The following is a 22,402-nucleotide window of genomic DNA, read 5'->3' on the forward strand; positions in this document are numbered from 1 at the left end:
GCTGCTGTACCCTTGAGCAAGGTACTTTACCTAGATTGCTCCAGTAAAAACCCAACTGTATAAATGGGTAATTGTATGTAAAAATAATGTGATATCTTGTAACAATTGTAAGTCGCCCTGGATAAGGGCGTCTGCTAAGAAATATATATTTAAATATACTAATGCTCATCACTGGCTAACGCTATCTGTCCAGAACTCTCTCATTTGAACTACAGTCAGACTAAGATCATCCTTGCCATGGCAATCCTAATGCTTTGCGTTCAAGCCAATATATTTAGATCAATGTAATTAAAGTTCATGTGTTGCTGTTGTAGATATTGTTTTACAAAACTTAATAGTACAATTTGGGATTTAATAAATTAGTGAGACAGTTTCTCTACATGTAGACAAGTACTTTAATCTTGACATTTTTAATCAATTAATCAGAGCAAGTTCCACACATAGGAGGCTGTGTGGTCCAGTGGTTAAAGAAAAGGGCTTGTAACCAGGAGGTCCCCGGTTCAAATCCCACCTCAGCCACTGACTCATTGTGTGACCCTGAGCAAGTCACTTAACCTCCTTGTGCTCCGTCTTTCGGGTGGGACGTAGTTGTAAGTGACTCTGCAGCATAGTTCACTTTAGTCTCTGTAAGTCGCCTTGGATAAAGGCGTCTGCTAAATAAACAAATAATAATAAAGTTTTGTATGAATGGAACTGTGGTAATAGTCTACCCTGAAACATTCAGTAAAATAACAGTTTCCATTAAAATCTAGCTGAATAATTTTAGTACAAAAGCTGTTTCAATAAATGCATGCATAATGTTTTTGTATTTAATTTGATTAATGTAATATCAACAAAAAAAGGAATACATTTAAGATAACTCGGATGGAAATAAGACTTATATTGCATATCAATTTGATCCAGTCCTGGTTTTACAATGGGTTTAATTTGGATACTCCTGAACTTGTTACCTATACGCTAATCAACCTATGCAATAAGAGTCTTATTTCCATCCATCTGTAACTTAATCTTTAGTTCATTTAAACACTGTAATGTATGCGTGTGAATTCTATCATCAAATAATCTGTTTTACAATAATCATGTAATCTGTGTTTTTTATAAATGTTTATAAATGTTTTTTCTTGTTTGTTTTTTTACATGTTTGTAACAGTTAAAATAAATGTTTATATAAAAAACACTACCAGTTTTCTAATTTCATTGTTTCTTAAACCAGGGCCAGCTGCAACATCAGCATTTCAAAACCAAACTGGAAGTTTGCACTAATAGTGAAGTTATCGTCTGATCTTAGCAGTTATAGCTGTTATGAATACAATTTTGTAAGATACTTATGGAATATGCTGTGCATTGTAGCCAACACATCTGAACCAATACTATTGTATAGTTATGCATGAATAAAAAGCTTAATTTATATTAACTGAAATATTGGGGAGAAAAAAGCTCTCAGCTGCATGGTCACATGATTATAAAATATAGTAGTAGAAACTGTACACTTGCTCATGTCATGGGAATATTTTTTCATCAATATTTCAGGGGTAAAATCCTGCCTGGGCACCCATAGCCGTTAGCCGCCTTGTTGATTTAGAGAAATGGTTAGACATTTGTATACTAGACTGGGTTTGTCATTGAGTGTTTAATTTGAGGACTTTGTGTGCGTATGTGTGGATTACGTCTGGCTGTGACAAAGAATGCAGCAATTACAGAAAGACGAGATACCTTGTGATGTATCATTCATTAGCATGCACTGTATTACAAATTAGACACAAACACAGAGTGTTTTTATCATTAATTTGTATCTGCAGTGCACGAATCACTGTGAGCCATTATGGATTTTCCTTTGAACCTCATAACAGGTAACAAGTTTTAGGTGTCTTCCATTCTTGCTTAATCACATTATTAGCTAGACCTAATGCGGTTTAGGTTTGTTAATACAAGTGTACTTCATACATGTCACAGAAAGAACCACTGATCAAGATAAAATGATATTACATTAGTAGTGTCTACATTTTAAAACATGCTCATGGCTAAAAAAAAGTACACAACATTTTTGTTTTGAAAATATGGAAAGCAAAAAGAGTTAAAAGGGTCACACTGCAAATAAGAACTAAGAAATAACAAATGCTAGCAAATATTCCTTTAATCATTGTACAAATGTTGGGGTTTAAAAACGTTAAGCACATTTTTCCACCAAACAGAGCTGTATTAGCAAGTACTCCCTTACAGTAGATAACTGGAACATTCTGATACAATGTGAAGAAACGAAAGAAAAGCATTGAAACAGTAAAGAAATCTGTAAATCTTGAAATGTTTAAAATCTCAATAAAGGCCTTGTTTACAGGTTTCTAATCGCATTACTTTGGTAACTTTGTCCATACTAGGAAGCATGGTCAGCAACCAGGTAATAAACCCATAAATTACCTTTTAAAATTAATTTCCCACTACATACTGTTATTCATGGACATTTATGTTATTTTAATTTCATTTAAATTATTACTTATTTTTATTTTTAATAAATAATGACATTTTGACCTGAAAAATAATAATCTTTAAGAGAAACATAGCACAGTTTTAGGAACCCATAGTGACAACACAGTAAGCACAGCAATAACCAGTCAAGCATATTCTGGAAAAATAAAATCCCACAAAACTAAAGCCCTTTCTTCAATGTCGATTGATTCCTTCCTTCTTTGTCATTTTCTGCTGGTCACCACTATAGTGTATAATCACTGGAAAGTATTTATTTTAATCTAATGAATTATGATGTATAGTAGTATCAGCCATAACATGCTGGCAGTAAATCTTTATTAATCCTGCACTGCAAACATCATTTGGGTTACCATGTTTTCTAGTGATGATTGCAGATTTCAAAGGGCTTTCACATCCTGGTTAAGCAGTGATAAATTGAACTGAATCCATAAGGAGACCCATCCAACACATCAAGCTCTTGGTAGCTGTTACTTTTTTTTTCTTTGGCGGATAATACAAATGACCTCCCTACTAACCAACACCAAGGTCTTAACTACAAGAAGAACAACAATAATACTTATTTCTTATTTTGTGAAGATTGAAACACTGGATATAGATTACTTGAGAATCACTTAATACATTGAAACATGAATGTGAATGTTTCAACCTCTTCACCATTTCCAAACATCGTCGCTGTATTTCACTCTGCTTTGTGCAGTATGCTCTCAAATTTATGTAATTAAATCACCAAAAAGCTTTTACATTGTGATTATATACATACAGTAGATGCTGGTTATTAACAACCTCTCGGTTCCCAGCAAAACGTTGTCATTAACCGAAAGTTGCCAATAAGTGAGAAGCCCCCGTTTTCAAGTGTATTTATATGGAACGATATATACTGTAGTTGTACAAATATGGCACTGAAATACATGTGTTTTAAATGACAGTGTTAAAAAAAATTAAACATGAGAAACATGAAATACCCAAACATAGAACTGTTTACTTCATATGTGTAGGCTTAAATAGTACAACACAACGATGTACTACAATTGTCCTTACAATGAGTAAAGCAAACACAAAAAAATGTGTTGTACTTACACAATTCTAAAGAACACAATTTTAAAATAAGAAATTGTCCAACGTTGTCTGCTTTTTACAATGTACCACCTCCCGCTGTAAATCCACTTCAATTTTGCGTGCAGCTTCGTAGCCAGTTTCAAAGCCACGATTCTGTGGCTCTTGTGAAGTCAGTGCGTTACAAAAGCTGCGTGAAGTATGCGCATAAATCATGCAAGAGCACCCAGTAGCACTGGCAACTAGTATTAAAGTTGTCAATAAGCGGCATGCAGTTGCCAATATCAGAATTCCATTAACATTAAAGTTATGGGACGGGATTGGTTCCTGGGAAAATGCTGTTAATAACTGAAAGTTGTCTTTATCAGGGTTGCTAATAACCCGCATCTACTGTGAGTGTGTGTGTGTATATATATATTATATATAGTAATATTTCACTAAAGCAGAGTTACACTTCCACAAACAATAAAAAAAGAAAACAAAGTTTACCATACCTAAGCTACAGTTGAAAATATATCAATCTATTATTGAGTCATTTATTAGTTAAAAATATATATTTTCTGCACTTCAGGACAACAGTTTTTCTATGTAGATTAATGCTAATAAGGTTGAACCTACTGGCCAGCTCTGCAAGTCAAGGGCGTGTTTGGAGTTATACGGCTCAGCAGGGTAGCAAAACGGATAAATAAGTGTCAACCAGAACATAAACATCTGGTTTCACAGAACCTGATTAGCATTCAACTTGGATTGCATGACCCAAGATACCTAAGACAGCATTAGCTAGTCCTGAAAATTAATTGCTGACTTCCACAAAATGGAACTGCATAGTAGAGGTGCTATTCACATGAAATATATACTATACAAACCAAGTAACACCTTCCCTGTTGGACTGAAGTTCCATATCCAAATGATAATCTCAAACCAACCCTATAAAAATAATGTTTAGTGTAAAGTGGATAGTGTCATTCCTCCCCTTTTGCTTTATTTTCTTTACTCCACTGGCTTCTAGCCTAGACTCTCCACAGTCCTCAGAGTGGGTGACACGACAGCATTGCTCCATGTTATGCAAGAGCCCTAAGCGTGTGATCCTTGTGATACTGATGTGTTTGGAGGCACAGCAGTTTCTATTCAAGTACAACAGTGAGAAGAGCATCGTCCTCATTCATTTGTACGGTGGCTAGCGCCCCGTCATTGAACTCGAAGGACGTCCCTCCGTCCACAACCATACAGGCATCCCAGCAGCGAGAGCGGACACAGACCCTGAAAGCAAACAAAAACATTTCTTCTTAGAACCACAAAGAAAATACCAAGGGTTATTACATGTATATAACATTTACAGGATTTCATAGAACCTCACAATAGGTAGCTTTCATGGGGAAACGGTACAGCTTGTCTCTTGTCACTCACTCTTTCAATGTTTTAGTTTTCACACTACAAGCATAATCTCAATCTAAAATACTTCAGTAGTGTTATTTTGTTGTATTTCACCCTGAAGTCAGAAATAGAAATGATTGACAAGGTATTGACAATGTCGACCCAATGTTGTTGAAGCTGACACCCTGGGATCCTTCAAGAAGCTGCTTGATGAGATTCTGGGATCAATAAGCTACTAACAACTAAACGAGCAAGATGGGCCGAATGGCCTCCTCTGGTTTGTAAACTTTCTTATTTTCTTATTTAGCCACACTGTATTACTATTTAGAGATATCTGTTCATGACAAAACATATTTTTGAAAAGCAATCAACACATTTACAGCTTAAGGACCTTTTTTTAAGGTCTGTGCTTAAAGCCTAAATTAAATCAATTTAGCTGTTCAACTGCTTAAGAGGGGTTTAGCCTAAGAGAATTTTTAAAAACACTTCAAAAACCACTCAAAGTTTTGTGAATAGGGCCCACTCTGTGGGTGTTAAGGACAGTTTATTTTTGTTGTATCACACAGATCTAAAGGCATTTATTAGAGGCAACACAATCTGGAAAAGGGGTATGTGTTCAAAGAGAAAATTCAGCAAGACTGTGATAGATCTTACTTTGTAGTGAAGCCACGCTGCCGACTGCTTGAGAAGACTCGATTAACAATTGGTTCCCTCACGCTGAATAACATCTTGGGCTCTTCAGGATTAAACACCAGGGACTCATTGTACTCCTCTGTAACTAAAGGTATGGGATGAATTCATACAATAGTACACAGTCCCAAGATCACCATTAAAGCAACTTGTGCTGTGCAGACAGCAATATGCCAGCTACTATACTTGGTGTTTTCTTGGATTCTCTTCAAAGTTTCCAATTTTTCAGTAAATATTCGGGAGAAACAGAACCTAGACCAGTCAGAACGATTCCAAATATCATAAGATTTAAAATTAGTGGCATTTGGAGTCATGTACTATTTTATATGTTAACAATCACTAGTTATTTGTGAAATCACGGCCATGTAATTGCTTGAACGTAACACCCAGGTGCTTTATCACTCTACCTTTTTCGATTTGCTCCTTGTCCAAAGTAAGATTCAACCCGGCTAGCTTGTTGCCTGAAGGGGGAAAAAAAACAAAAGATATGTGTGTACCAGTCACAACGCCCTTTTTAAACATGCACTTTTGGAGATTACTTCCTGGGCTTACCCATTTTAAGAACATCTTCCACTGCTTGGAATGCAAGTTTGTTAATGTTGCAGGACCTGTACAAGAAAATTACAACATACACCAAAGGATGTGAAAACACATTACAGGTATCAGCTTCATCACAATTACATTCACAAGTTACCTAAGAAAATGTAAGGGTGTTCTATGTACAGATGGACATACAATTGACTATATTCACAGTATGTTGAAAAACGAATGTTCTGTGCATGAAATTCAGGTAACTCTTCTGTACATTTGCTAATTAGCAATGTGCAAAGTTTGTACTCTCCTTTAAATTGAATGTACTACTTCTGATCCAAATAGGATTTTTTAAATTACAAAAATTACAAAATAAAATGCTGGAAATGTTGATGTCAGTATTGTCATGACTGCTTATAAACAGGCAGATCTTCACTTTATCAGTGCTGATGATGCTGCAGGACTATTGATCATATGGGGCATAGTGGGTATTGTAGTAAAATTAATTTGAGTCACAACTGTTGAGGAGCTACAACAAGAACACAAGACCAAGACCAGACTCGGTAAGTTCTTGACTGTATGTGCTAATTCTCAGGAGGGGAGAGAACAGTGTTAGTGTGGTGTACCAGGCTTTGGATCCTGTTCCAGTGCACACATTGACCCCAGAGCTCTTCTGCTTTTCCCAGGGTCCATCATCCACTGAGATCTCGTAATACGAGGCCCTATGAAGCGAGAATGTGAAACGGGGTTTGTAGGATTTATAGTTCGCCCTGCACAAGACAGAACACATTTCCACATCAGGCAGGCAGGCTGGAGGGGAGGGGTCATCAGTCTGCTAGTCAGGGGGCAAGGGGGGTAAAAGAAATACGACATAGGACATAGACACACTTTTTTAACAAGAATCATGTACTAACACTGATTGTAGGTCACACATTACCAGGGGCGAGGAAAGCGTATTACTGCTTAATTAGCTTCCCCTTTAAAATATTTTAATTCAGATTTTGTCTGTTTTAAACTTAATACACAGATCCAAATGGTATAATTGTGTGTTCTTTGAACGTTTTCACTTAACACATCTGGCTGAATTTTGAAATTGCATTTTTTTTTTTTTTTTAAGGGAAAGCCACATCAATTTTCTACACACCCTTACTTGTAGTAAAATGCTCCATTTACTTGAGAAAGGAAACTATAAATAGTTCACATCTAATACCAAACTTTTTTTTTAAATTGAAGTACCCCTTTGAGAGTGTTGCTAGTAATTCTATTAGGTCAAGCTGGAATTAACTCTTTCAGCTCTTCAGATCTATATACAGGTCTATGAAAGATAACTCAAAGACAACTCAAAACAGCAAACCAGTAAACTAGTCCAATACACTTCTATGTATATCTATGCATTTGTTTTTCAGTATAAGACACTATTTAATTAGTTATCATACAGCAATCTTAGTGAAAGAGGAAGTTATTGCTACATTATTTATTTATTTATTTATTTATTTATTTATTTATTTATTTTAAACAGGCTCATTTTCAGTATCAATTACAGTCCCAAATTATAATGTAAAGACACCTGGGAATAAAACCAATTTATATCTTACATTTGCAGTACCTGAGAGTAAAAGAATGTTTAAATATTTGATTAGCATTTTATATAGATTCAACCATGCATCTGTGGAATAAAGAAACATAGACTGCGCTTTTGTACAGACTGTACCTGGAAGACAGCGACTCCCCAATAAAGACCTCATTCAAGGCTCTAACAGGGAGAAGGTGTGGTCCAGAAGTCTCCCCTGACTCTGCAATGGAAAAGACATGTATGTGCACAGGCATTGCAATGTTGAACATGGACGTTCCCAACTTACACAGGACAAAGAAAGAAATACTGTGGGCCAGCGTGGCAGCTTGTTTTTGTCTTTAGTGGACTGATGCACCCAGTTCCACGTTTATAAAGTAAATACATGCTTTTTCAAGAGAAAGACAGACATGGACTTTCAGAGTTAATTGCCATACAAGGGGGATGTGTTGAAACTTTAATTGGACTGGTTTATAAAAACATTTAATTTGATATATTATATTTATATAGATGTTTATCCACTTTATGTTTCAGCTTCATATTTGTGAAAAGGGACAGTTACCTTAGTCTGCAGCGCCTTAGAAATAATTATTATTCTGGTTATAAGCTAGTTACTAGCATACGCAGCCACAGTGTAGTGTGTGTGTGTGTGTGTGTGTGTGTGTGTGTGTCTCTCTCGACTCCCTCCTCCTAACCTACTGTGGTTAGAGTTCATGCTGATCCTGTGTGCCTTGCTGTGCTGCTCAAGGCTCATTTGCTGCTCATGCAGATCCACGGGGGTCAAGTTTATTCCAGTTCCTTCCAGGTAAATCCGGCTCCTGTGACGCCACTGCCACCTAGAGGTGTAAACCAAATCAACAACTCAACACAAGGCCAAGCAGAAAAAAAAGCAAGAGCCTTCAAAGATTTGCCTTATAGCCAAAATGTTAGTTTCTTCTCAGTTTTACCTTATCCAAAAACTGAACTTAAAGCATTATTACAATGCATTCTTTAAAATGCAACAGAACAACCACCCACAAAAAGCCCAATAAAAAGTGTTGATCTGTATCAGGTTGTATGTACTTGTACACTGTATTATTAGGCTATGCAGATATGTGTATGACTGAACAGGGAATGGGTTTTTATACCATTCCTTCCAAAAAAAAAACATGTGGATGCCATTGATCATGATTATCTCTACAGTCTAAAAACATACTGACATTAATTACATGGTAACCGTTCAAGGTTATAATTAATAGTATTCAAGCCACCAATAACTTGCAGGCTATAGTACTGCACACTGTTCTATTCTGTTCAGTACATGATACTCTCTAGTAGCTACATGTTTATTTTGGCTTAACGTCCACAGTTCCAGACACCAACCTGAATTCTCCTCGCTGAAGTTTCTGCAGGGCTTCTGGAAAGGAACTTGTGTAGCGCACGGGCAAGCACAGATGCCCCTCAGATCTACAGTAAAAGAATTTGAAGGAATATTGTGAACCCTGATTATATATAACATCACATGGGGCAACACTGACATTAATGATTTAGATTCTGGTATAGTAAGAAAACTTGTTAAATTTGCAGACGACACAAAAATAGGAGGAGTGGCAAACACTGTTGCAGCAGCAAAGGTCATTCAAAATGATCTAGACAGCATTCAGAACTGGGCAGACACATGGCAAATGACACTTAATAGAGAAAAGTGTAAGGTACTGTACGTAGGCAATAAAAATGTGCATGATAAATATCATATGGGACAGTGCTGCCCAAACCCAGTCCTGGAGAGCCCCTATCCAGCAGGTTTTATAGGTAACCTTTAATCATCAATTTCTTAACAGCTGGAACAATTTCATTGTGATCAATTAAGCAGGTGATTTATTAAATGAAGTCATTTAGAGATCATTTGGTACAAAAAATGAACTACCCTTTTCAGCCCTCAATGGCCTGGATTACATGCTGGGAAAATGTCATGACTTATCTGTCTACTGTCATGACTTATTTAAGGTGGTGCAGCTGAATTATAATGTTAGATAGTTTTGGTTTGTTTAATTTAACAAACCAAATTCCTGCTTTGAAACTTTATGTTGTATTTGATTTTTGTATAATGTATTACATTTGTATTCAAACATGAAACTAAACCTAAACCAAAACTAACTAAAATTGTTTATCCAGACCGTACCACCTTAAATAAGTCATGACAGTAAACAAGTCATGACATTTTCCAGCATGTAAACTGCCCAATGACCAGAGTTCCCTTAATTGAACAAGTTATTTGCTTAATTGATCAATAACTTCCATGTGTTCACAGTCTTCCATGTGATACCAGAAATTAGCGATTTAGGGTGACTTACAAAACTTACTGGATAGGGGCTCTCCAGGACTGTGTTTGGGCAGCACTGATATGGGAGATACTGAAATTGAAGAAGGAATCTATGAAAAAAACCTAGGAGTTTATGTTGACTCAGAAATGTCAGTGTTGAATTTAAATGAAGGGAAGTAATGTTAAAACTTTACAATGCATTAGTAAGACCTCATCTAGAATATTGTGTTCAGTTCTGGTCACCTCGTTACAAAAAGGATATTGCTATTACTAGAAGAGTGACCAGAATTATCCCGGGCTTAAAAGGCATGTCGTATGCAGACAGGCTAAAAGAATTTAATCTGTTCAGTCTATGCGGTGATCTGATTCAAGCATTCAAAATTCTAAAAGGTATTGACAATGTCGACCCAGAGGACTTTTTCGACATGAAAAAAGAAACAAGGACCAGGGGTCACAAATGGAGGTTAGATAAAGAGGCATTCAGAACAGAAAACAGGAGGCACTTTTTTACACAGAGAATTGTAAGAGTCTGGAACCAACTCCCCAGTAATGTTGTTGAAGCTGACACCCTGGGATCCTTCAAGAAGCTGCTTGATGGGATTCTTGGATCAATAAGCTACTAACAACCAAACGAGCAAGCTGGGCCGAATGGCCTCCTCTCGTTTGTAAACTTTCTTATGTTCTTATGACATCTGGTGGTCAGAAAGGGGCAAGTCCTTAAGAGCCGAGTGTCCCTTATAACAGTGGTTCCTGGGGACCCACTGTGTCTGCTGGTTTTCATTCAAACTAAGCTCTCAGTTACTTAACCAGACCCTTAATTGAACTGATAATTTGCTTAATTATACCTTTTTAATTATTTTCAGCTCTGTGTTCAATAGCAGAGCACTCTCTCGTGGCGCCCTGTAACATATATTAGCAGTTATTGAACGGTCTGTTAGCCGCGAGCAGTTTCACAATAGCAGGCAAGAAATCTCTGTGTATTAAAACAGTTGCAAGTTTTTTTAAGCAAGTTTTGCAATTTTTTTATTATATATATATATATATATATATATATATATATATATATATATATATATATATATATATATAATTTTTTTTTAAATGTAATTACCACTGCATATTTGTAATAAAGTTACTGACCCTTGTTTTGGTTTAACATCTTGAGGCGCGAGTCAATTTGTCAAGTTATAAATAGTCCATGTTTCCTTTTCTAATTCAATCGTCACTTTAAAAAAACATCAAAATCAGTTTTAAAAAGCTAAAATGACAACAAAAATATTACTTCACACACGTGTTGGTCATACAAATCAATATTTGAAAAAATCTATTTGCAGCCACCACATTGATAATGCAGGTTGGCCATTTTGAACCTCCAGCGAGGCAGCTTTGAGCTTGACTCACTACTGTAATGTAGCGCTCTCCGTGTGCGGGTCGTTCAATAGAAAGCTCCACGTAACGCTCTGGAGCGCACTGCCTATTGAACACACCCCAACTCGTAAACAGTTGCAGATTTAAAGTTAGCTACAACATTTTATAAGTAACTTGAACTCTGCAACTGTTTAAGAGTTGAAAACAATTAAAACTGATTGATGATTAAAAAATTATCATTTCAATTAAGGGTCTAGTTAAGTTATTGAGGGCTCAGTTGGAATGAAAAAGGTCCTCAGGACTGGGATGGAAAAGCACCACTTTATAAGAGATATGATTTTTGATCTTCACAAAAAAAATGCACAGGTTAACATCTCTTGAATAAGCAACACTTTACACATGACGTATTGCTTAAAATATGATGTCCTTGTGTTACTGGTAGCGGTGTCTGACATTTGAACACTGAAACACACTGGAACTCAGTAGGCATGTTCTGTAGCTCAGAACACTCACACACAATCATATGTCATTTGCAATCTGCTTTTACAATTCCCTTTTAAATGTCAATTAATCTGTTATCTCCTAGTACCTCTGGTTGGCATACTTTATCTCTTCTTTTCCTCTTGTTTGTTTTAAAAACAGACTATCTGATACCACTTGAACTAAATCCACTGCCACTACTAACCAATTATGTGAAATCAATTGTGTAATCTGTTTGAAGAAACAACAAGCAGTAAACTTGTAATGAATAATCTTTTGTAGCCTAAAGCATTCCTGTTTTTCACAATAGTCTTTACCTTTCTGGGTCGGTGTTCACTCCCACAACTGGTTTAAAGCGGTCCGTAACTTTGCTGGCCACCAGCAGCATGGTGCCGTCACCTGTAAGGCAAGACCAGTTTTGACTAATTTCAACAAGCACACATAACCAATCCTGACCAGTTTTGTCAGGTATGTGTTAATATCAGGAAGGTAATATGATTTATTTCCACACACACTCTTGTTCTTTAGCCAGGATGAGTAGGGTGGTGAAATCGAGCAGCTTCATATAGCTTAATATGTGACAGTAGAGTTTTCCTGTACTTTCCTGTATAGCAGTAGTAATGCATGGCTAAATATAACTTATGCTTTCTAGTTTTGTTTGCCGTTTTTGTATAATGATGCTTGTTTACTATCGCTTGGTAGACACTACAGTCCCACTGAAAAAGCAACGCCACCCTGAGTGATACCATTGCTGATAGCTCAGTGATGGTGCATGGTATTACAGTCCCCTGCAACTACAATATTGTATTATATGTGTCAGCAGATAAATAAAACCCTGGCTCTTCTGTCGGCTTTTGCAATTGCAATCCTCTGTCTCACTCTATCAGCGGATACCCAAGCCCCTTTACATATATGTTTTCCTGCAGTCAGTTTTAATATCAATAGCCAAACAGTTACATGGTTTAAGAAAAATTGGCCTTAAATTGGATCATCAACCAAAGTGGATTTAGCAATGCTATAATAAACGCCTCCTGTAAATCCTAGAAATAAATGTCAATTAGGATAACGGTTATCCTTTTGCCCCATTACTGCTCTATTTTAATAGACACGGTCATATTTTTCACTTTTATTTCTCAACCCTCACCGTGTGATTTGCCTCTGATTGAGGTCATAATCACTAAAGGGATCCTCTGCTTTCAGTGTGCTGCTTAAACTGGGTAGAAGAGCTGGACTCTTCTTATGTGCCGTGACCCAGTTCTAAATCTAATGTGTGCTTCAAACACACAGAAACCAAAGGCTTCCTTGTGAAACGGTCCCTTTATTTAAATGTTTTAAAAACACAGACACTCCACAAAGATCACAGAAGGGGTAACAAAAAAAAAAACACTAATTATATAGCAGGTACAGTAACAGATATTGTAATTTGCACGATGAAAATACAACGTATTTTTTGGTTTGTCAATGTAGTGAGCCCTGGTAAGCGGTTGTGAACAGGCTGGCTTGTGTGGTGACGTCAGTAGCACACACAGAGACAGCACTGGGGTATGAAGGCGCTGCGGCACGTTTTATTAATAAATACAAAGTTTAAACAAAACAGAACAAAACACTTATACAAACAAAAAGGCACGTTGACCAAAAGAGACGGATAAACAGACACAAAACACACAAGTATTGTGCTGGTATAAACCAAGAATAGCAACTGAAATGATTTATTTTAGTTTATATTTCACTCACGTCTTGTTCCTCCTCTGAACACACTCGCCGATCAGCCAAAGCTGCAGGTTTATACACATGTGACCTCTCCAAATTAATTATAAATCAATCTGAGGGGCTCCCGAGTGGCGCATCCAGTAAAGGCGCTCCGCGCGGAGTGCAGGATGTTGCCTATAGCCTGGAGATAGCAGGTTCGAATCCAGGCTATGTCACAGCCGACCGTGACCGGGAGTTCCTAGGGGGCGGCGCACAATTGGCTGAGCACTGCCCAGGTAGGGATGGCTTAGGTCGGCAGGGGAATCCACGGCTCACCGCGCATCAGACTATAGGTCTGGTGGCATTGCAGTGGATCTACAGTGCGAAAAATGACGGCTTGGCAGGAGCACGTTTCGGAGGACGCGTGTTCCAGCCGCCGTTTCCCAAGTCGGCGGGGGGGTTGCGAGCGGTGAGCCAAGGATACAGATAACAATTGGGGATAAAAAATCGGGGTAAAAAATTGGCGATGACTAAATTTAAAAAAAAAAAAAAAAAAAAAAAAGATAAATCAATCTGAAGACGGTCACATTCTGTACGGGTTTAAATTCTGTTTTTGCCAAACCACAAGAACATCAAAAATGATCCCCACTAAGAACAGCAGTATGGATGTGTAGTTACACGTATTATTTAAATAATTCCCTTTAAGATATTTGGTGTTGTTAGGTTTTAATTCAATGGAATAAAATGTGTAGATTACTCAACACAAAGCAAAGCGCTCCCTCAGTTACCCTTGTTTACATGATTGAGCACCAGTCAATAACTCACAATGTGAATTAATACAAAACCTGTTGTGATCAACCAAACTAAAACCGTTCATATTTTATCTGTGATTAATTGTGTTACCTTTCTTTTCTTTGGTGTTGTTCCACTAAATCAGTGGGGGGAGATTTTTCTTTGCACTTGGGGAATTGATTTGAACAATACAGTATAAAGTGTCTTTCCTTAATAGTGAAAGAGACATGGTCATATCAGTTATTGTTTGCTAGACCCAGCATACAACTAGAGCCTACAAATGGAGGCCATTTTCACTGCTGCAGCAATGTCAGTACCAGTGACTGCCACCATGACCTACACTCACATCAGGGGTTTCGCTGTCGCTCGTCACTCTCGTAATTTGCGAATGTTTTTTGAAAGTGACGACAAAAAAAAAAGTGGAATCGTCACTAGTGACGATCGTTTCTGTTTGTACTATAAAAAAAAATCCCTTTTGTTAAAGTCACACACAATGTCTCTTTCTTGAAAAGAAGGGATCGCTAAACCATAGAGTCACTGCTTCTGATGAGATCAGCGCATCGGCCTCATCGATTCATTGACTCTGCAACGTTCTCATCCCGTGGTAGGCGACGTAAATGCAGTCAGCCAATCAGCGCCTCAGTTTCATATTGCGCAAATATAACCTCGTATCCCTGTTACACCCAACCATTACTTCTGGAAGAATAAGTAATCACCTTCGGCAGTGACTGTTGAAATGTAGGTTATTATAGTTGTGCTTAAAAATACTGTGTGCAGAAGATTTGTGAAACGAAAACCGCATCATTGACAAAAAAAAAAAAAAAAAAAAAAAAAGCCTACGGTAACGTTATAAAATATGTGAAATGTGTCTTTTCTATGACCAAAAATGCTAAAATTCAGGGCCAGAATTATTCCATATGTGTTAAGCACCAACTGTCTCTTGACCATTTCGCCAGTAGGCCTATAACGAGCATGATAAAATTATATATATACAGTGTATGTGGTTTTATACGGCACTGTATATATGCCTACAATACATCTTGCATTGAGAAAACACCACTGGAATCGGAATAAAGGAAATTATTATGTAATACAGTTCATGTGCAGCATGGTTTTGGTAAGTAGCATTTTTAAAACCATATCATTATTGCAGTATTAAAATAAGTTAAAAACATAGCAAATCCACAAAACCAACGAAATACACAGTGTATATTTGACATTTTATAGTGTTCTGTGTAACACGGGCCATCGTTTAACCTGAAGCAGATATACGCGTTTATCATATTATCAACAACACCAACGTGTGTTGTAAAAATAAAGCAACAATTGATTTGAAAACTGTCCAAATATTTACGTGGTGGCTAAGAATAAAAAACGTCAAGATAAAAATGCCATTTTTTATATGGAAATTGTCAAAATAAAAGGGGAAGCTGGAAGAATTTACCAGTCAGGACAACGGCATTTAAATACTACTACTATTAAACTGTATCTGTTGGTAATGTGGTTTCTTCTAGCAGTTTTCAAACTGGGGTACACGTACCCCTGGGGGTTACTCGAGAAAAATTCTGAAATGGCAGACAACGCATTTTATCCAGTACCACTTGCCAATCTATTGCAAACTTTTGTCATGTAATCAACGTTTAATCGCTAACACCAGACTGATGTGCTGTGACAGAGCGTTCAGTGCACACACGGCTCATTTACATATTAAATATGTACATTTTAAATAAGCCCTGTTGTTTAAATGTAATATAAACAGTTGGGCGGTTACTGCAGTCTGTCTGGGATACAAAAAAAGACATTTTAAAAACTAAACGCCTAGTCTTTAACTTATTTTATTTCCTGTGTGCGTTCATGCCTGCAAGTCGATATTTATTTGTTTCAATGACAAACAGAACAACACGTTGTAGAAAATGAAGACTTGGATTCGGAACACCAGAAAAAAAAGAACAAACAAAGCTCACAAGCGTCAGATAACAGAAAAAGAAAACAAGCAGCAAAGTTTCAGCCTTATTGCAAAACTCTGTTTCCATGGGTTGTATATAATATTCTAACACTGTTTTTTTTTCTTTTTATTGTAAAAAGAAATACATGGTATAAGTAATTCATAATGCATTCTGTGTCTGTATGTAGCTTTTCAGGGCAAATAAATCTGGTTCTTGAGTTTTAATGTTCTAAAATTTTACAGCTGTAAATTACCAATTTATTTAAACTGTAGAGCATTATTAAAATGGTTTAATTAAATAATTGTTTTGGTCAATACAGTGATTTAAGGTATAAAATAAAAACAGGACTCATAACACCCTTGAAAACTTGAGCTGTGCGCCAGTAGTGACTACTGAATATCTGGAGTGACTAATGTTTTTAGAAAGGATTAGTCACTAGTGACTACAAAAATCTAGAACCCAGGGGAAACCCTGACTTACATCATGTTAAATACGTTTTCAATGTCCAAGAAAAAATAAAATCAATAAAAGCAGTTCTGAAGAACCTTCAATAGCAAAGCCATTAAGGTGATGGGCCATCATGGCCATTACTTACCACCGGCAGATACAATGGCATCAGCCCACTGGACAATCTCTTCATTGTATTCCCCTCTTTTCACCAGTCGGACCTCAATCCCCTCCTTTCTGGGCAGGAGACAAAAGTGAGCAGATGAAGGATGAAGTGTGATAGATATTCAGTCGAAGAGAAAAAGATCAACTTTTGAAGGAAGATAGAAGGGCTCACTAAATTCCCAAACATCAACTAATTGTGTTAGTGGAATACTGGATTTTTTTTAAGCTGTGGGTAGAATATACAGTCTGAACAGTAACTTCTGTGGTTGTCCATAAATTAATGTGTTGATCCCATTTGTATCATGACTTCTAAATCACCTTGTATATGCACAAGGCATTGGGTTCTGTTGAACAAACAAGACACTGGGTTGTGTTTTAATAAACAAGACACTCGGTCCCGTGTTAATAAATGTTCATGTGTGGCTATATGGTCTGTCCGCTCTTACCGTAGACTGTCAACAATGTGCTCCACATTCTTAGTGTGGATACTGTGGCGCTCCAACAGTCCACTGTAGCTTGAGCCTTTCATTGCGAGCTAGAAAACATTTAATAAACAAACAAAAAAAACTTTAAAAGCATTGTTTTTTAATTGTGCTATAGACAAATGCAACTCTTCAGTTACAGTACCCCTAAAAGTCCACTTTCCCATTGGTGCTATTCAATTAAAAGTAAATTGGCTCTATCTAGACTGAAATCTTTTGGAATGAGAAATTATGAGGGGGCTGCTGAAATTTTTGAAAGGAAACCAATAGAAATACAACCCTGTGGGCTAATTGTGTATTCAGGTTGCACAATTTGTTTGTTGATACTAGTTTTGCAACAAGCTTGTTGCTTCATCTGTACTAGTGCATGGTTTATCCTGGACAGCTTTTGTATTCTGTTTGTCTTTACAGATCATAATGTTTACTTTAGCCTCTTATTATAAAATTAGGTTACTTGGTCCTATGGGGATTAAACAAAATACACAGTAGCCAGCGGTGCAAATCTGTTTGAATCCTTGCTATTAACAGTATGCTCAACGGAGATCGAAGATGCTAATTCTGGGACAGGAGCAACATTGCAACCATGCTTCAGGACAGATCAAAGCGACTCAAACTCAAGTACTGAACTTTATTTCAAGTTATCCGGGATGTTAGGAAACAATGCAGCAAGGTCCAATACATCTCACAGGTACTGTTAGAACATAGATAGATGTGATATTGATTCTTTAAACTGCCTGCACAGATACTACCCTTTAAAGTAGTGACTTGTGTATCTCTTTTTAGTATTAATAACATTATCACTTGGTTATCCCATGACAAAACACTCTACAACTCCTGATTTAAACAAACTCTACATATAGGCTAGTCGGTTTGGAGAGAAAAAAAAAAAAGATAACATTTTAATTCAGTCAAAATATTTATACTAGCATTTAATGTGGCATTTTAATGTACGTTTTGCCTACCACTATGTTTCTGAATCCTTTTTTGTTGGCTACAGAACTAGGGTGGTCTGGGTGACGTCTTCAGCTTTTCAAAATACTTATTTCAGTAAACTAAATCGTACACACCAGCTATATCGAGTTCCCTGGAAATGGACTGCCAGATGTTCTCCCTCATTGCCATGTCAATCAGAGGAGAGTCAACTATCACACTGCGTGCCTATCGCCACTGGTGTGAAAGGTTTGCGTCGCAACGAAAGTACCATTTCATCACAGGACAAACCGCATCGCGTCCATTGTGTGGAGTCCTTTACACTGTAAACCATGCTTAAGACCGATTACTAGGTACTACCATTTAAACCTGCCTTTTCAGCATACAGTATGCATTTTCATGGAGTCGCTACATTGTCAATACACTGTTGTACAGCTGACAGTATCAGCCAAGTAGTCTTTTTCATTGTTAGTCTTCTACTCAAAACATTGATTGGCAAATAGAGGACAATTGCCCAGATCAAAGATAATATACTTTGCACAAGTCTATTTGTAATTTTTAATAAAGCAAAGACCTGGGTCCCTAGTTACTGAGGTTTAATACTACAGGGAAGTCACTCTCTGTGACACCATGCCCTCTCAAATAGTGCAGTTTCTGGTACTGCCCTAATAGCTAGCTTGTTGCAATAGTGCACCCAAGCCATACAAAACTGTTTTGTAGAAGTATAAACAATTTAACTGTTCTAATTTGTGATTGTTCAACTATTGACTGGAGCTTATTGTAAACATAGAGATACCAACTGCTGCATTTAAGTAAAATAAGCTGTGCATTCCACTGAAGTGCAAATCAATGGAGTTACTCCCTTATTTAAATCAACACCAATCTTCTTGGTTTCCCAGTAATAACTGTTGATAATGATTAGGTTGCGGCTTGGTTTGGGGTAACACAATGGGGGATGTTTAAATCAGTGTTATAAATACATGGTACATGGGCCATTTGTTTTTTTCACTTACAAAGCCGATTTCCTCTATACACACATCAGTGGTGTTATAGGCACCGTCAAGTTTATTCCCTGTCGACATTACCATATCACTTACTGACCACAAATGAGTCACTTTATTACCTATGTGGACTAGATGTATTAGTGTTGAGTGTGCAAATGGATTTAGCAATAGTGCTATATTACTATACAGCGCCCATACACACATTTACAGCACACTCCACATAACCCAGCGTAAGCATATGTCCAGTGTTTGAGACGGAGCTACTTACCAGTTGCTTCAGATCCTGTTCAGAAAGCCCAGAATACCTGTATCTCTGTTGTTCAAACTCACATCTGGTTGTTTTTGTTACCACAGCTACTTTCGCAGGTTTAAATCCAGCATTACCTTCAGAGCTATTTGTAAAAACATAGCGAACTCCAAGCACCAGAGGTACAGAAAGAAAGACATTGTCCTTCCACTTTAAAACAGAGACAGCTGGTCTTGCAACGCACACATAATTGAATAATTTACGGTAGGTCATGCTTACACACTGCTCTTCTAAACTAATTCATCTGATTTTGTTTATTTGTTTTTTAATTATTATTATTATTATTATTATTATTAATATTCCTAAAGGGTTTACCGGTAGTCAAATCTTCTAGCTCAGGCGTAATTTAGAGCCTCACTCACGTCAGCCCGTACACATGAAGCAAGACATATCCACAATCAAATAATCAGAATAAAATTAACATAATCAAATAGGGAGTGGCTGGCAACACTATCCTATTCAAATGCTGTTTATCTAAAAGTAGTAGTTATACTCATACAATAGAAAATGTAACATTCCAGCCTTTTTTTTTCCTTCACTAGCAGTATAACAGACTAAACCCACCAGTAACTAGACAAGGTCAGTTCCAGTCCCACACCCCCGATCTCGCTCTGACAGTACAGTCAGACAGGTGGTATCTAAGTATTTTTTTTCTCAGCATATATGGGTGTTTCTTTTTTTGTTTGTTTTTACCAGATTTTACTTCCTGTGACCAAAATGTGTAATATATATATATATATTTGTTTATGTTGCCTATGAATAGAGTGCAACAGCTCTTTTTTTATCTCGTAAGTTAAACAAGTTCCCAGGATAGCACAAACGCCGCCATCTTTCCAGCACGTTCAGTACGTCCCATGTCAGAGGGCAAGGGGCGGGAACTGCAACTTCGAGTTAACGCTAACAGAGGAAACTCAATTTTTAATGTGGCAATATAGCATTTACCCACTCCTCATAAAAGGGATACTGAGTTTACTCACTTTTACTCTCCTGTGATATGCAAGTCCTGGGTTAAAGACAAGATATTTTAACACTGAGCATCTGTGTTGCGTTGCTGGGCACGTGACTGACAGCACACAGCTCTCAGTTAGAACGGTGGCATGAGCAGGGGGGGCGTGGCCACTCTGCGTGTTCTCTGTGTGTGGGTGAGTATGATTGGTTGTTTATGTTCTGTTAATGTTATGTCGTTAGGCATACTGGACCTGCAGGGCGGTGCTAATAACAAACAATAAACAATTACATTTACAGATTTTTTGTATGTGTGTATATATATATATATATATATATATATATATGTAGCCATGGTGTGCCAATATAATATTACTGGAGGTTTAAGAATTATACAAGTACAGTGCATTCTAAAGCACATGAATCACATGTCCTATGAAAATGCACATGCAGTAGATTCTTCTGAAATGCATATCCCATGTGACTAACAGTTTTATACATTTAACCAAAATAAGGAACATACATTTTCAAAAGAAATGTACTTCACAGTTGTATGCAATTATATGGTATACAATTAAGTGTATTACACTGTATATGTTACTGATAATTGTAAATGCTGGTTAATTGCATAAAACTGTTAGGCACCTGAGCTATGCAATTAACAAGAATCTACTGTAATAGGACTTAATATAATGTGCTTCTGGAATTATTTTAAAGTTGGATTTCAGTGTCTCTTAATAAATTCAGTATGTATTGAACATTTCACCAGCCTAATTCTTTGTGTTTACAATTAGAAAAACAGGAACTTGAGCCCTCATATTAAATTTTTTTTTTTCCTAGCGGTATTAGGGGCAGTTCTAAAGGTTTTCTTTCATTCATCTAGAGGTTATTTTGAGGAGGATCTGGCAACACTGCTAAGGTTGGATTATTGGATAAAAACAGAGACACAAAAGCTAATGTAGCTCATGTATTTATGTGTAAACAGGCTGTCCATCAAATTACTATTATTATGCAACTGGCTTCACTGTTAAGATGAATCTCACTGTCTAGTCTCAAGACAGCAGATCTGACTGACTGGAGCCAAGATAAGACCATGCTTAGCAGTAGTGCTTCACAATTTACTGATGGTTTACAAGGAACATCAAGAGGATCTCATATATGCTGTTTTGTAAAGAGCTCTTCACTGCAGATTTTGAGGGATTTTTTTTTTTTTTACTGGTACGTTTATGTTTGTGCCTGGTACACTTTTAAAAGTGACCATGCACACACACCCACAGAAAACGTAATGGAATTCACATGTGCATGGCTTTATGACTGTGCCTGTGTTGTACTGTGATATGCTGAAATAAAGTTGCTGAAAGTAATCAGACTGCATCCAGTTGTTTGATTTCTTCAACTCGTCATTCAATCCGGAGACTAGCTGCTATTGTGGTTACTGTATTTCCGCTGACAGCAAACACTATTCTCGATTTTTTATTTAATATTTTTCACTTTATTTGCTATACTAAATAGATAGACAGGAGAGCGAGGAAGCAGAATAGTCTACATTGACAGACAACATTCAGAGGGCGTGTACAACAACAGAGATTTTCTTTCATCAAGCAGAAAACAAGGTCAAATACATGAATACTGCATTCATGTATTTCCAGGCGGATTGATTTGGAACAGCAATTAAACAGTTTCAAAGATAACAGTTGAGGTCCTTTTATCAGATTAAAGCCCTTGTATTGACCAATCAGGTTATATCTCCGATACAGTTTGTAATATTTGTTTAAATATACGCAATCACAGTCCTGGAGGGCCATTCCACACCAGGTTTAACAGGTACAATTACATTATATAT

General features: G+C 37.0%; 1 protein-coding gene across 3 annotated transcripts; it reads right to left on the bottom strand.

Annotated features, from left to right (window-relative positions):
• Positions 1-2,116: 2,116 nt before the first annotated feature.
• LOC117420742 (NAD kinase 2, mitochondrial-like) lies at positions 2,117-20,711 on the bottom strand. 3 transcript variants are annotated; one of them, XM_059024864.1, is made up of 12 exons: positions 20,592-20,711; positions 17,338-17,426; positions 16,875-16,963; positions 12,170-12,251; positions 9,065-9,148; positions 8,402-8,538; positions 7,844-7,925; positions 6,759-6,902; positions 6,154-6,209; positions 6,009-6,062; positions 5,566-5,689; positions 2,117-4,797 (listed from the first exon to the last, which is right to left on the bottom strand). In XM_059024864.1, exons 2-12 carry the CDS (start codon positions 17,418-17,420, stop codon positions 4,662-4,664), a joined length of 1,071 nt encoding a protein of 356 aa, XP_058880847.1. In that variant the 5' UTR covers positions 17,421-17,426; positions 20,592-20,711; the 3' UTR covers positions 2,117-4,661. The 3 variants fall into 3 exon arrangements, with proteins under 3 accessions (XP_058880847.1, XP_033890212.3, XP_033890213.3); XM_034034321.3 differs by lacking the exon at positions 20,592-20,711 and adding an exon at positions 19,576-20,540; XM_034034322.3 differs by lacking the exon at positions 20,592-20,711 and adding an exon at positions 19,576-20,538 and having other exon boundaries at positions 6,759-6,854.
• Positions 20,712-22,402: the final 1,691 nt, after the last annotated feature.

The sequence above is a fragment of the Acipenser ruthenus genome, chromosome 1 (genome assembly GCF_902713425.1).
Source record: "Acipenser ruthenus chromosome 1, fAciRut3.2 maternal haplotype, whole genome shotgun sequence".
In the NCBI taxonomy this organism is placed as follows: Eukaryota; Metazoa; Chordata; class Actinopteri; order Acipenseriformes; family Acipenseridae; genus Acipenser; species Acipenser ruthenus.

What these genes read in the sequence shown, in the direction of transcription:
- LOC117420742 (XM_034034321.3), bottom strand. Translation starts at nt 19,827, where the DNA reads ATGACCTACCGTAAATTATTCAATTATGTGTGCGTTGCAAGACCAGCT. An exon ending in CACATTGTTGACAGTCTACG is followed by an intron (nt 16,964 to 17,337) that starts GTAAGAGCGGAC and finishes TCTCCTGCCCAG; the next exon opens with AAAGGAGGGGATTGAGGTCC. An exon ending in CTTCAGCGAGGAGAATTCAG is followed by an intron (nt 8,539 to 9,064) that starts GTTGGTGTCTGG and finishes TTACACCTCTAG; the next exon opens with GTGGCAGTGGCGTCACAGGA.